The 14,740-nt window shown below is 36.6% G+C and overlaps 1 protein-coding gene across 19 annotated transcripts in view; it reads left to right on the top strand.

Annotated features, from left to right (window-relative positions):
• LOC127935242 (supervillin-like) overlaps nucleotides 1–14,740 on the top strand; it is a 69,131-nt gene that overhangs the window by 25,136 nt on the left and 29,255 nt on the right. For 15 of the 19 annotated variants that reach the window (XR_008148061.1, XR_008148049.1, XR_008148060.1 and 12 more), the window contains 24 exons: nucleotides 780–1,272; nucleotides 2,868–3,003; nucleotides 4,484–4,528; nucleotides 5,512–5,592; nucleotides 6,374–6,518; nucleotides 7,355–7,450; nucleotides 7,557–7,637; nucleotides 7,862–8,042; nucleotides 8,267–8,439; nucleotides 8,973–9,128; nucleotides 9,399–9,535; nucleotides 9,635–9,782; nucleotides 9,897–10,042; nucleotides 10,156–10,331; nucleotides 10,453–10,600; nucleotides 11,081–11,378; nucleotides 11,691–11,845; nucleotides 11,925–12,030; nucleotides 12,593–12,800; nucleotides 12,986–13,119; nucleotides 13,550–13,705; nucleotides 13,800–13,943; nucleotides 14,088–14,209; nucleotides 14,544–14,699. Coding sequence is in view for 10 of the 19 variants with exons in the window: in XM_052532978.1 (XP_052388938.1) it covers nucleotides 780–1,272; nucleotides 2,868–3,003; nucleotides 4,484–4,528; nucleotides 5,512–5,592; nucleotides 6,374–6,518; nucleotides 7,355–7,450; nucleotides 7,557–7,637; nucleotides 7,862–8,042; nucleotides 8,267–8,439; nucleotides 8,973–9,128; nucleotides 9,399–9,535; nucleotides 9,635–9,782; nucleotides 9,897–10,042; nucleotides 10,156–10,331; nucleotides 10,453–10,600; nucleotides 11,081–11,378; nucleotides 11,691–11,845; nucleotides 11,925–12,030; nucleotides 12,593–12,800; nucleotides 12,986–13,119; nucleotides 13,550–13,705; nucleotides 13,800–13,943; nucleotides 14,088–14,209; nucleotides 14,544–14,699 (3,821 nt within the window). In the remaining 9 variants the exon portion in view is untranslated. The remainder of the gene's footprint in view (nucleotides 1–779; nucleotides 1,273–2,867; nucleotides 3,004–4,483; nucleotides 4,529–5,511; nucleotides 5,593–6,373; nucleotides 6,519–7,354; nucleotides 7,451–7,556; nucleotides 7,638–7,861; nucleotides 8,043–8,266; nucleotides 8,440–8,972; nucleotides 9,129–9,398; nucleotides 9,536–9,634; nucleotides 9,783–9,896; nucleotides 10,043–10,155; nucleotides 10,332–10,452; nucleotides 10,601–11,080; nucleotides 11,379–11,690; nucleotides 11,846–11,924; nucleotides 12,031–12,592; nucleotides 12,801–12,985; nucleotides 13,120–13,549; nucleotides 13,706–13,799; nucleotides 13,944–14,087; nucleotides 14,210–14,543; nucleotides 14,700–14,740) is intronic. The other 4 variants (XR_008148056.1, XM_052533026.1, XM_052533016.1 and 1 more) reach the window with 4 other exon arrangements.

Raw genomic sequence — 14,740 nt, 5'->3', positions numbered from 1 at the left:
CTTATTAATAGCTGGATGGATTTAAGTAAATATTTGAATGGTATATTAGTGTTGAGTTGTTTTTTTATAGCATCTGATTTAATTAGTACTGACATAATGCCTCTGGTATTAGATTCAGTCTCGTGAATCCTGTCAATTTTGTAAGGTCCAGTTCATAATACACAAAGGCTGTTTCTATAAAGTTGGGTAGTTATAACTTCAGTACAGTCTGGTGCTTCTGACTCACAACCTGCAAGTATGTTTTCATATTTAAAGTATTTAGCATTGACAAATCAAACACTAGTTTTGAGCAGTGTAGAGTAGCGCTTGTTTGACGTTTCTCGGATCACAAATGGTGACATGGTTTTATGTTTACGCGACGCAAGTCATTATAATCAGTATTTATGTCCCCACTGGATGCAACAAATGCCTTATTTATAATTATAATTTCAATTCATAATTTCACCTCATTCACCATAAAAAACATTTTATTTTATTGCCGTAATTCCTTTCTTTCAGTGATGTTTCTCATTAAATTCTCAAACTTATAAAACATTTACTGTATTAAAGTACAGTGTACTTTATTCAAATAAATCAGCATAAAATCAGGATAGTGTAAAAATAATGTATGCCATTGCATTTTAAGGTTGTACAACAAATACTACCATGATGTAAACAAAATACATTATAATTTTGAATATTTTTCTTTTTGTGGAGAAACAGACATGTTCCAGACAGTTTTTGTGAGATTTACCTTTTAAGTTTCTGTATGTGTCATTGCTCTCAATGTGTTTCTCCAGATGTCTCTTATCCCACCGTTCCCGTGAGGACAGTGAGCACAGCTGCGGCCTCGTCCAAATATTCTTCACAAATCTCTCACTCGGTCACTTATCTCCAGCAAACCCAGTCCTACACATCCCCGCAACCTCAACCAGAACCAGCTCATCACCCTCAGATCTATACACCGAAGCACGCTCAACCTCAAACACAACCCTATAGCCCGCCGACGCTGCCACAAACAAACCTCATTTCTGATTCTCAACCTCACATCCACATTGACTCTCAGGTTCCTCCATGGCAAACCCAGCTGTACCCTGAACCCCAGCCACAGTCGCAACCCAAAGTACCCCCTCAAACCAATCCAAAACCTCAGTGCTTCAATCTACCTCAAACACAGCCCCAAGAAGAGATCCTGGGAAAAAACGGCCCATCTGGACACAGCGTCCCAAAAGACCAAAAGCCAGAGATCGACGAAGATCCAGAGGCCATGACATCCATGTCAATCAAAGAGAGGTGTGTGCTGATTACTTAAGTTTTATACAGAGGCATGCACATGACATGCAAAAAATAAAAAAAAATAATAATGGTGACAATTTATTAATTCGTTCCCTCAATTTCCGAGATCGTGCACACAATTTAATCATTTGTTCCCTCGTTTTAAGTAAAACATGCACTCGTTATAATAATTAAAGTCGTGCACACAAAATAATTAGTTGTACTTCCTGTCTGGGTACGCATTTGCAAATTGATGGAACTAATTAATTGTGCGCACAATCTAGTAAATCGAGGAAACGAATAAATTGTGCACACGATTTACTTAAAATGAGGGAACAAATTATTTATCACATGCACGATATTGTACATCGAGGGAACGACTTAATCGTGCACGATCTTGTAAATCGCGGGAACTAATTAATAATGTGCACGATCTTGTAAATCGAGGAAATGAATTAGTAAATCGTGCCCACCATTAATTTATTTTTATTTTTTTGCATGCCTTGTGCAGGGCTCGGTACTTTTACACAGTCTGTGAGTATACAGAAAATAATCCCATTTATAGTAATTCACACAAAATATAGCATATTAGCATAAAATGGGTTGGATTCTGAAAGTATTCATCCCTATAATTTTTTTTTGTTTTAGTAAACAAAGTAACATATAATTTGTTATTGAAAATATATATTAAAAAATGAAATAAAAATATTAATAAATACCTTTTTATAAATAAATAAATTAATTACATTTTTATTTTAAAGAAGTCTCTTTTACTCATCAAGGCTGCATCTATTTTTAACAAAAATACAGTAAAAACAATAACTTTGTGAAATTTTATAACACTTTAAAGTATCTGTTTTCTATTTAAATATAGTTTAAAATATAATTTATTCCTGTGATGCAAAGCTGAATTTTCAGTCTTCAGTGTCACATGATCCTTCAAAAATCAAATATATTACAAGTCTAATATGTTATATTTAATTCTAATATGCTGATTTACTGCTTTAAGAAGCATTTCTTATTGTTGTTGAAAACATCTGTGCTGCTTAATATTTTTGTGCAAACTGATACTATTTTTTATGATACTTTTGAAATCTCAAAAGAAGAAAAATTTGAAATGTAATAATAATATAATAGAAATCTTGAAACAGCACATTATACGGTAAATGTTAAAATCACACTCATTGCGTATTGTGGTGTAAGTAACAATTGCACATACGTTGGCGTGTGCTGATGGCTTTAGATGTTGCAGGGTGACTGGAGCTGTTCTCTTTCTGTCTCATCTTATAAATGAAATTGGGTCACCTCTGCTCTCAATGAGCGCTGATAATGCGCAGAGCACTATTTTAGATCTCCCAGCCTTTCCCACGGGGCTGGAGGAAATGAGTACAGACGGAGAGATAGAGAATAAACCATGACAACGTAGCATAAGAAAGCTGAATTGTGGAGAATTTTGCATGCTGTATTATTTGGTGGGATTTCTGAATGCTTTGTACAACAAACAAACAGCATCCCCCAAAATATTTCATTTTATTTTAGAGTAGAGTTATCCATCTACAATGTAAATGTCTTCTGTTCCGAGTGGATTGAAACATTTGATACTTTTTTCTCAGGTTGGAAATGTTGAAGAAGAGTGGAGAGGAAGATTGGAAAAACAGGATCAATAAGAAACAGGAAATTATACAGGAAGTGGTGTCTGTAAGCGAGAAGAGTAGTCAAATAATGGAGGAGCAAGGCTTTAATAAAAAGGTAAGAGCCTATAGCCTAGCAACATATATATAAAGCCAGCAATATATGCAAAAAGTACCCAGTCAAAAAAACTAAGAAATTCAAAATGCATCCACTTGTAATTGTACTTAAATTTTGAAAAGCAAAATGTAAATTGCTTTCTCAGCTTTCTAAATGGATTTTTGACAAGAGACAGTAGAGATCCTTTAGTACTTTTGATGGCAATTAAAAAAAAAAAATTTCTTTCAAAAACACTATTTTCCCATTGTTTGGTTTTCTCTGTCACGTTTCCATTATTCTTCAGATTGTGCAAATTGAAATTGTGAATTGAAAATACGCCTATGGAAACGTCAATTATACAAACCAACTATACAAAAGTTTTTACGCTCACATGAGGTAGTTTTTCAATGCGAAAAAGGAATAATTAGCAAAACTGCAATGGAAACTGTTTTTTTTTTTTCGCATTTACAGGTCACATGGAGTATGTAAAAAGACATATTATCATTCTTCAATGTACTATATAGCCTCCAAGAATCACCACTCTCCAGTATAAAGGGCTTTCCCTTCCATTAAAGCTACACTGCACACATCTGCGGTGCAGTGTGGCTCTGATACTGCCATTGAAGCTTGTTTGAGCCACTCTAGTCAATGCTTGTGTTTATTCCAGCCGTACCATGCACGTTTCTGAAGCAGCTGTCTATGCTGCTTCTGCAAAGATACATGCAAATGCCTCCTTTCAATAAATATAGCCAAAATCCCACCAAAATCCATTGCCATTACTTATCGCGAATCATCAAAGGTTTGCGCAAATATGTATTTTAAACGTGCATATTGACTGAAAACAGCTGATTGGCTTTAATTTCTGGTGACATCATTATTTTGCTTTTAAGTCTGCATGAAATTGTATTTTTGAAAAGAAAAAAAAAAATGTTTTTGTAAAAGTACAAGTATTCAGTTTTAGATTACTTGTAAAGTACGATTTCTCCAAAAAATTGAAAAAAAAAAAACAATGTCCAGGATTTGCTTTAAAAATGCGCACTTTGTGTTCCTCTGAAGAAAAAAAGTGCTCAAGGTAAGTAAATGATAGGAATTTTCATTCTTGGTGAAGATTCCCCAATCAAAACTGTGAATCTGATGTGTTATTCTAATTTGTGAATAGTAACACATTCATTTACTCACGTAGGCAAAGCTGTGAATTGACTGCCTAGACCTGAAACCTGTATTTTACACAGTCTGAGTCATTTCACAGCACGGTGTAGTAAAATGCATGGTATTCATCTTTTCAGACCCGGTATAATTTTCAGTGTTCACTAAGGTTTATATAGTAACTTGTGCGTTCCTGAGTTATTGTGCTACTGTCAATTTAGCAAGTGCAAAGGATAAAGTAATAAAGTGTTGTCAGTTTATCCAAAGATAAAGGCCAGGTCTTGCACAACAAATAGTTTTCATGTAGCATTTTTTCAGTTTTAACCCTACAAGCACATCTCTCCTGTGTTTTTAGGAAGAGACTGTTATCAGCGAGTTCACGTCATCTGAGCAGCTCTGGGTAAGCGCCAACATCAGTGTCTGCCTTAGACAATTTTGGCTTTAGCTGCAAGATGATTGGCTGGCCTGCTTGTGCAAACTCAAGTTCAATTGGCCGTTTCTTACAGAAATGACACACTGTTTGCCTTGTATTCTAAATTAACCTAATTTGGTTTAATAAAATATTTTACACATTTCAGTTGGTAACACTTTACAATAAGGTTTCATTTAACAACACTTCCACAGCATTTAAGAATTTTTGTTATTTTGACATTTACATGACATTCTTTATATTCAAAGTTGTTTATACACTGTAAACTAAAATGAGAAAACAATGAACAATTGTATTTTTATTAGTTAACATAAACCATATTAATGATGTCCTAGAAATACATTGCTAATTGTTAGCTGCATTAACTAATGTTAACAAAAGCCTTATTTGGAAAGTGCCACCTTTCTGTTTGTTTTCAGGTGACTGTAGTAAGTTAAAACTTGCATTTCTTTAAAACTTAATGTTTAGGAACGTGCTGAAATATTTCACTTAACATTATAGATGAACCCCTTGCTTTTCTAGATGGACCAGATCTGTGCTTCTCAACTGATGGGTCACAACTCAAAATCAAGTGACTGGTCTGTTCTGATATCACTATGGACAGCAGAGATGAATGCAAATTAGGATTAATAAAATGTAGCTAACCAAGAACATGAAAACTTTGATATAAAAACCAAATTTTTTAGTTTGTTATCAGCTTATACAGTATTACACACACACACACACACACATTTTTTGATTATGATTATGTGATCCAGTTCAGAACCACTGGTCCAGACTTTCCTTCTGGCCTTTTATCCCTATTCATTCCCTTTTATCGCTCATTCATTCCTCATAATCTGTGGATTATGTTTCTCTTCCATTCATATCTACACCTGTATTCAGTGTCTCTCGCGCATTCCTTCATTCTTGACCTCTATCTACTTCCTGTTTCGTCCTTCTCCTGACTGTAGGAGCCTGTCTTTTCCTCCACCTACTCTTCTCCTCCTCTCTCATCTACTCCAAAATGCCAATTTGTAGAACATCAAGGCCAGGTAAGAGAGCGTGTGCATTTTGGAACCATTTCATTTCTAACATAACTCTGAATGTCCTCTTGGTTTGTCACTTTCATCTTTCAGCCAACAGATAATCTTTTATTAGTCTAGAATGTTTGGTGGTTTAGATCATTAGGTTTTGTCAGATGAGATGAGAGTTGCTTTTTTTCTTGTTGAATTGAATCTAGTTCATGCCTTAGACTACACACACAATTATAATTTTGCTGTATCAAATGTTATCCAAGTAAATTACATGATGTATAAACTCTGTGAGGCTAAAAAAACAAGACATACCTCTGCTTTAATACACCGAGTAGAAATGGTCTTGTTTGATTTAGTTTATAAAAGACTCATATTACTAGTTTACATAATTTATACTTCAGTTCACTGTGAATGACAGCAGAAAAGTTTTTTTCTCTGATGGAAACATGAGGCAACAGGCAAATTTCTGTAGATTTACTCCAGGCAAATGCATTTATTAAACAAGTGTTGGCGGAATAAATGCATAAATCAAAGTTAGAAGGAAATGCTGAGCACTTTGAGTCAGGATTATTGCATATTTTTTGCCATTGACTGGCAGATTTAATACTGTATGAACAGCAAAGATTATAGACATATTCAAATGTTTTAAACAAGTTTTTGACATGGTTTGTACAATTTGAGTTTTCTGATGATCTGCTCGTATGAATTATCTGTCCATTGTGTCCAAATCATTGGACTATGCTCCTGTAAACATATCAGAATGATCTATAGGCATAGCTGTTTTGTATCATGTAATCAGAAACTTGAAGAGGATGAAGGGCAGATGTCCATTGAAGAAAGGAAACAGATGATCTCGACGCGAGAGGAGGCGTGGCAGAGCTCAGGGAAGGGCGTGGCCAATGACTCGGTCCAGTACACTGTGGCTGCCAGGATGGTGAAAAAAGGTTACATGTCAGGGTTATTATCCTTAAAATGTTAAAGCTTTTGATTTAACATTATCCTTAAAATGTTAAAGCTTTTGCTAAATGTTCATTAGTTAAAAAATAACTGGACAAAGTTACTTTTACTTTTTGTTTTTGCTTATTGGCTCCAAAATGAACTAAAATCAAATCAGTTCCTCTAAAAATGCTCTTAAAAAATTAACACTGAAATAAATTATGCATATTGAAGAATTGTATATTACAAAATGTAATAAATGACAAATTATCCATTAAAAGTTATATATCAAACATAAATATACAGTAGAAATACTTCAAAGTACTGTCTAAGACAATATATCCCATTTTGGTGTCCACATCAAATTAAATTTATAAAAGTGATTTTATTCATATAGAAAACATATTAAATGCAAGTAAAGTGACTAATGTAACTTTAGTGAAAATGAAAGTCAAAATATGAGTGAAGGAATGTCCCGTTGTAGAATAATATTGGATATATGAAACAACATACTTATTCTGACCTGTACCTATTAAAAAAATAAATGAGAAAAAGTGCTCATGCTAAATTTTATTATATTTTTAATTACTATTACTTTAATTTATAGTGGCAATGAGTTTTGTCTATTTATAATTCCAGTTCATTATTGTTGGGGAGCTGCAGTGTGGTCCATAAATAGAGTATTTTAATATAATGGAATGATTCTTGTTCTAAATATGCCTGACAAGATTTTTAGGTATATAAACTTGTTATACTGAATAACATTTAAGTGGCTGTCTTCTGTAAATTTAAGGTACAAATGTATGATAGTCATTATTTTTTACTGTGTGTGTGTGTGTGTCAGGTCTGGCAGCTTCCTCTGCAGTGATCAGCCCTATTCTGTCTCCAGTCTCTGCTAAACTGAAGAGCAGTGTGCCGGCTATCTCTAAACCACAGGAAGGTACATTAGACAAACACACTTCACGAAGATATCTCTCTTTAGAAAATCATAAAGTTTGAGAAAGTATAAATATATAACCGGGGCAAAATGACCTGATGTGCTGCAGAAATGGAGGCCAGAGCAGAAATGGAGTCTGATAAGAAGCTGGAAAAGCTGGAGACGTTTTTGGGGCGTTTGAACAGTAAAGGTGATATGATCGATGCCAAATCTGCTCACTTTCTTGTATTTTTTTTTTTTTTTTTTTTGTTACTGAAGTGAAAGAAGAATTCATAATTACATCATCTGGTGTCATCTGGTGTCAAAGTCTTTGAAAAATTAATCCGTTTTCATTTGCTGTCATGGTGAACTGATAATGGAGCTTTTAATTAAACCAACATAACTCCGTCATCTCAATCTCTTCTTCCCTCTCAGTATCTGGTTTGCAGGAGACGACTTTGACAGTGACAGAGAAAGCCGTGAAGGAAGTGATGCGACTGGATGATGAGATCTTTTCAAAATTTTACCATCACATGACAGATATTCCCCGCAGCATGAGCAGCAGAATGCATCTGCATGAGGACTTTGATGCCATCTTTGGAAAACAAACTCCAACGTAAGATTTTGGGTTTCTGTAATATACATAAAAATATTTTTATTTATTTTTATATTTAAAAATATTTAAATTATATTAATTTGATAAAATATTTGTTTAAGTTAGGCATAGTGTAGCTTTTTCTGTTGCATGAAGCTTTTGGAAAGAACCTTATAGACTACATGTGATATTCAGCAGTAATAATCCAAGTCATGGTACAAATAATGCCTCTCTTTGACTCCCAGGTTGACATCGGCGATGGTGCAGCACAAGCGGGCCGTCCGTCCCTCCCGTAATGTCCAGGCCTCCAGGAACCCCTTAAAGATTCTCGCTGCAAGAGAAGACATCCAACAGGAGTACACCGAGGAGAGACTGAACGTGGGGCAGCTGGAGACCAAGAGAATTAAACAGGAGAAAAGTGAGTCGACAACTGAAATAAAACTAAAAATAATATGCAAATATTAGATATTAAAATCCTACACAAAAATCAGAAATGTTGTCTTTTAATTTGAAGAATTCAAATTGCTAAAACTAAAATTTAAATAAAATTTAAATAAAGCCAAATAAAAATAATTATGAATAAAAGTATATCTCAAAACAAAAATTTTAATGAAAACTGTAAATATTCCAAATATTAAGTACTCTCATACTATAGAGTACTATTCTAAATAAGAGTTGTAATATAAATGTAATGTGTAAATAAATAGTACAAAAATAACATTGCTTCAGTTTTTTTTTTTTATAGAGAACAGCATATAAACAATAAAGGAAAAAAAAGAAAAGGGAAAAAGTAAAAGTGATATATAACTCTTCAAAATAAATAAGTTAAAAGTAGTCTCAAAATACCGCTGCAATAGGTTTCTGCTTTGAAAATTTGTATTCAAAATAAGAAGATTAATCAAATATATTTAACTTTCTGTTGTAATAGTGTTTTTACCATGTGTTTTCCAGTGAGCAACAGCTGCAGTTTGTCGGATGCAGCTCTGGCTGGTTTGGCCAGTAAAGAGAGCTACAGCAGCGTGAGTCTGCGCAGTGTCAGCATCTCAGAGCAGATGACCAATAACAGCGCAGCTCCCTACAAAAAACTCATGCTCATGCAGGTCAAAGGTCAGTCTGTAATACTCTAACACTTTCTCCTTACCAGGCATGATGTGATAAAGTGATGCATGGAAAGTTCTTTTCTGTAATATAAAGCTGGAAAGTCCTCCTATTGGTCCAAACATCAAATGTGTTCTGATAGGCTTCCAGTGAAGACAGAAAAATGACTTAAGTAGCATAATGCCTGGCTGAAATGCAGCATAATATTGTGATATTTTGCTGCAGCAGTATTTTTTTTTAGTCTGTGTGTTAAACGGTATGTGCGTGGATATTCTCCAGGTCGACGTCATGTCCAGACCAGACTAGTGGAGCCTAGAGTGTCCTCTCTGAACAGCGGTGACTGTTTTCTGCTGGTTACTCCTGAGCATTGTTTCGTTTGGACTGGAGAGTTTGCAAATGTCATTGAGAGAGCCAAGGTACGACCTGACTGATACTCTGATTTCTTGCACACATTATTCTTCACTTGCCCATACAGCTTTGTGCTTCACTGCTGTATTGCTCCGTTTGACATCCAGGCATCAGAACTGGCCACTTTCATCCAGCTGAATCACGACCTTGGTTGTCGAGCAGCACAGGTAGAGACGATCGAGGAAGGATTGAGCTCACAAAGCCCCGCAGCTGCAGAGTTCTGGAAGATCCTGGGAGGACCAGCCGACTACCAGTGTATGTGACCTGAAATCAAAAATAGATATTTATGTATTGTTATCCTGACTGAAATGTATAATATGTGTCCTTCTCCTGTGTGTGTGTGTGTGTGTGTGTGTGTAATTGTTACAGCGGCCGGGACTCCAGACGAGGATGAGAAGTTTGAAAGTGCCATTGTGGAGACGAACTGTATCTTCCGTCTTGTGGATGATAAACTGGTACCAGATGATGATTTCTGGGGGAAAGTGCCTCGTAGTTCACTTTTGGGCTCTAAAGAGGTCAGGAAATTTGATTTTCCCTTTTTTTTTTTTTTATAACATTTTGTGACTTTTAGATATTGTGTTAATATCTTCATGCATTATTTCTATATTAGCATTCTCTCTCTCGTTAGGTGGTAGTGTTTGACTTCGGTAGTGAAGTGTACGTGTGGCATGGTAAAGAGGTCACACTGGCTCAGAGGAAGGTGGCGTTTCAGCTGGCCAAGCATCTTTGGAACGGGATCTTTGATTATACCAACTGTGACATCAACCCTCTGGACCCCGGAGGACACAACACACTCATACCAAGGTGCTCACACACGTTTCAGGGGTTTACCTAAATTGATTATATTGAGTTTCACGCACACTAATTATCCACTTAACTTCGAAAACCTCAGTGTAAGGTTATTTGTTTTTGTATTTTTTTTTAGGAGCGGTCAAGGTCGTCCAGACTGGGCCATATTTGGCAGACTGACCGAACATAATGAAACATGTCTTTTTAAAGAGAAGTTCCTGGACTGGAGAGATGCTTGTAGACTGTCACCTAAGGATGTCATCGAACACCCCTTCCAGCAGAAGGTGGGTCTCTGCGTGTGTCATTATCTGCTGAAAATCTGCAAAACGGAACAGGGAAAAATTATTTGATTTTTATTAGTATGGTTGGGAAGTGTGAGTAATGTAATGATTCCTATAATGATTCCCCTTCATAATTGGTTCTAAACCAACACTATTTTTAATTGGTTTTGAAAGTGTCTTCTGTTCACCAAGGCTGCATTTATTTATATAAAACGTTATACTGACTTCAAACTTTTGAACATGAGTGTGTCTAAGTCTAAGACAGAAAACTAAACTACAATATTAAACATACAAACACAATAATAATCACACCATACAACTATGTTAAAAAAAATTCAGTTGTCTTCAATTCATTGGGTTTCATGTATTACGTTGAAAAAGGATGTTCTTGATTCCCATCAAGGTTCTTTGCTGTTCTTCTGATCATCAACTTTTCTTTCCCATTTTTTTCAATTTTCTTATCCGCTTTTCTTTCCATCTCAGGAGTCTCCGGGCACAGATTCTCGTCCTGAGTGCCAGGCGTACAGCGCCTCTCTGATGCTGCCGGTCCTGCTTTCACCCATCAGCACAGTTCTGGACGGTCAGAATGTGGGTCGAGGACACGGTCCGGTGGAGAACAGCTCGGACGACTGCATGCGCTCTCTGGAGATCAGCACCGTTTCGGTTGATGTCTGGCATATCCTGGAGTTTGACTACAGCCGACTGCCAAAGCAGAGCATCGGCCAGTTTCACGAGGGAGATGCTTATGTAGTGAAATGGAAGTACATGGTGAGCGCGGCAGGTTAGTAATGGCACTGGAGCAGATGAACTTGCAGTACATTATGCAAAAAATATATAGATCTGTTTGTTTAGTGGAATAGGATGTTTTGGATTTATTTGCTGTTGTTGTGTTTTATTGTGCTGTTCTGTTTCATTTTTTTATTTTAGTGTGCACAGTAAAAAAATGCATTTTTTTTTTTTAAGCCATTACACTTTTTTAGTACACTATTTTGAATTAAATTATACAGCAAACGGACTAAGGGGGAAATATAAACAGAATGCAATACACTACCTTTGTATAGGCTGGTATAAAGATGTGTGTGTCCGTGTGCAGTGGGCAGCAGGCAGAAGCCGGATCAGGTGCGCAGTGCCGGTCCCGGCAGGGAGAAGTGCTGCTATTTCTTCTGGCAGGGCAGAAACTCAACTGTCAGTGAGAAAGGAACGTCTGCACTCATGACTGTTGAACTGGATGAAGAGAGAGGAGCACAGGTAAGATGAGATACTGGACTAAACACACTTGACTGCTTTCTGCTTCTCTCATTCACTCATTTCTGTGACTCATATTCAGATGCAGGTCCAGCAGGGGAAGGAGCCGCCCTGTTTCCTGCAGTGTTTCAACGGGGGGATGATTGTGCATTCTGGGAAGAGAGAAGAAGAACAGGAGAACATTCAGAGTAGGAGTATAGCGTATTTGCAACACTCCTGTTTAGTTTTTTATATTTTTTGGTATGTTAGGAATAATGATGGGTAGTAACTGCTCCATATAAGCTGGATGATGTAATCAGATTGATGTAATCAGATTCCTGAAATACTGCATATTGTTCACAGTATGTGCATTTTTGTGCACATGGGTTACCTTACTAATTTTGCAGAAATGTGCAAATATAACCAGAGCACATAGTGTAGCAGTATATCCCACAATGCAATGTACTTGTCCTTCCATTGCCTTGTCACATGTGGACCAGAAGCAAAAATTATTTAATTTTTTTTAAACCATATTGGATTAAAAATACATAAAAAGCCATATTTGCCATATATAAATTTAATGTAATGTGCTTATGTGAGAATAATATAGTAACATAAAACATTAAGCATTCTGTCATGTGTTCCAGTTTCAAGTACTTTATTAAAATAGTGTACTGTGCAAGAAGCTGTATACCAGCATATTCTTGCGCATTTTTTTTTGTTTTTTTTTTTTTGTGCACAATCATCCTTGTGCATTTTTGCCTGTTTCAGATGACTGGCGTCTGTACTGTGTGCGTGGTGAGTTGCCTGTAGAGGGCCATCTGCTGGAAGTGGCGTGTCACTGCAGCAGTCTGCGATCACGCACATCAATGGTCCTTCTGAACGTCAACAAAGCCCTCATCTATCTGTGGCATGGCTGTAAAACCCAGACACACACACGTCATGTTGCTCAAACCGCTGCAGAAAAGATCAAAGAACAGTGAGTCATTCATGCGTTTTTACTTAATTACTTAGTTTTTCTTCTTTACAAATATATACTTAATACTATAAGATTAAGTTCAGAGCATACGGTAATGTTCAAAAGTTTGGGGTTCAGAAAGATGGAAAAAAAAATGCATTGTAAAAATTTTATATGATTAAAAATTTGACTCATTTGTGTTTAAGACGGCCACTGGAGGCGGGACTTCACAGCAGCTGTAATGTTACCATTCATGAATGTGAGGAAGGTGGAGAGCCAGTGGAACTCTGGGAAGCATTAGGCAGGAAGGACCGCAAGGCCTACGACTGCATGCTTCAAGGTACAACACACCAATGGAGATGTTTGTTGTGCACCTGTATGTTCCTCATTCCAAGATCTCTCTGAAAAGGGGAGGTCGTGGCCTAATGGTTAGAGATTTGAACTTGAAATCCTTGGCTGTTTGTCACTTCACTTTCACTTTCGAAAACAATGCACCATTAGCATACATTAGGGAAAAAAACACTTAATGCCACTTAATAAAAAAAAAATGATTATAACAAATACATAATAATGAGATTAAAAGGTTTTATTTAAGGCAAAAAGTAAAAATTATCTCCAATTGAATATTTATTCTCAGAATTTTTTTACTTTTTATATCATTTTTTTTTTTTTTTTTTACCTTTTAATATCATAATTGTGAAAAAAAAATCTTGCATCTAACATCTAAATTTTTTTCTGTTTATATGTCAATATTTCTCACTTTTTTTCAGACCCTGGCAAGTTTAACTTCACACCGCGTCTGTTCCAGCTCAGTAGTTCTTCGGGTGAGTTTGTGGCGCAGGAGTTTTTCAACCCGTCCAGAGCTGCAGACCTTGTTTGTTCCCTGCCGTTCCTGCAGGAGGATCTGTACTCTGCCCCTCAGCCAGGTAAAAAGAAATGCCAGATGAGCTCTTTCAGGCTGTAAACAATGAATCATAAATAATTATGCGTGTTTTTCTCCCTCTCTGTGTCTATTTGTAGCTCTGTTCCTGGTGGATAACTATCATGAAGCTTACCTGTGGCAGGGCTGGTGGCCGCAGGATACTGAGAGTACCGGTTCTGCCCTCATCCGCTGGAACTCAGACAGGAAGTGCGCTATGGAAACTGTGTTGCAGTACTGCAGAGGTGATTGAAAGCCAGTCGTCCTTTCAGTCGTCCAGCAAATCAGAAACATGCATTTGAATCAGCAACTATATGTTGCTTCACATACAGTTTCTGTTCCACTTATGCTGTGAATACAGATAAGTGATGCCTCTCTTTGCCTTGCAGAAAAGAATGAGAAGAAGCCTCAGAAGTCATATTTGATCCATGCTGGATTGGAGCCTCTGACCTTCACAAACATGTTCCCCAGCTGGGAGCACAGAGAGGACATTGCTGAAATCACAGAGAGGGTGAGACGCTGGACATGGGTTGTATTTCTGTCAGTGATTCAACCCAAATTTGAACGACGGAAAACTAATTTTCGGTTTTGGTCAAACAGTTTTGGAGGGCCACAATCATTGACTGAAACCGTGACTTTAATCAGTGCATTTAAAGGGATAGTTCACCCCAAAATAAAAATAGTTATCATTTAATTTACTTTTTTTAAACTTTTTTCCTATTAATTTCTGATTCATAAAATATTTTAGAGTTTTGCTAGAAACTTGAAAAATATATATTTTTTATACATATTTATACACAAGGTTTTACTCTTTAAAAAAATTAAGTGTGTGTGTGTGTGTGCAGGAGGCAGAGGTGTGTAACCAGATCATTCTGGTGGAGGATGTTTTGGCCCGTCTCTGTCAGAGCATTTATCCTCTAGAAACACTGCAAACCCGTCCCCTTCCCCACGGCGTCGACCCGCTGAAACTGGAGATGTACCTGACCGACGAGGACTTTGAGGTAACGGCAAACACTACTATGAGACAGATCACCTGTGCATC

The sequence above is a fragment of the Carassius gibelio genome, chromosome A2 (assembly GCF_023724105.1).
Source record: "Carassius gibelio isolate Cgi1373 ecotype wild population from Czech Republic chromosome A2, carGib1.2-hapl.c, whole genome shotgun sequence".
Classification (NCBI taxonomy): domain Eukaryota; kingdom Metazoa; phylum Chordata; class Actinopteri; order Cypriniformes; family Cyprinidae; genus Carassius; species Carassius gibelio.
This window is presented reverse-complemented; position numbering and strand designations above follow the sequence as displayed.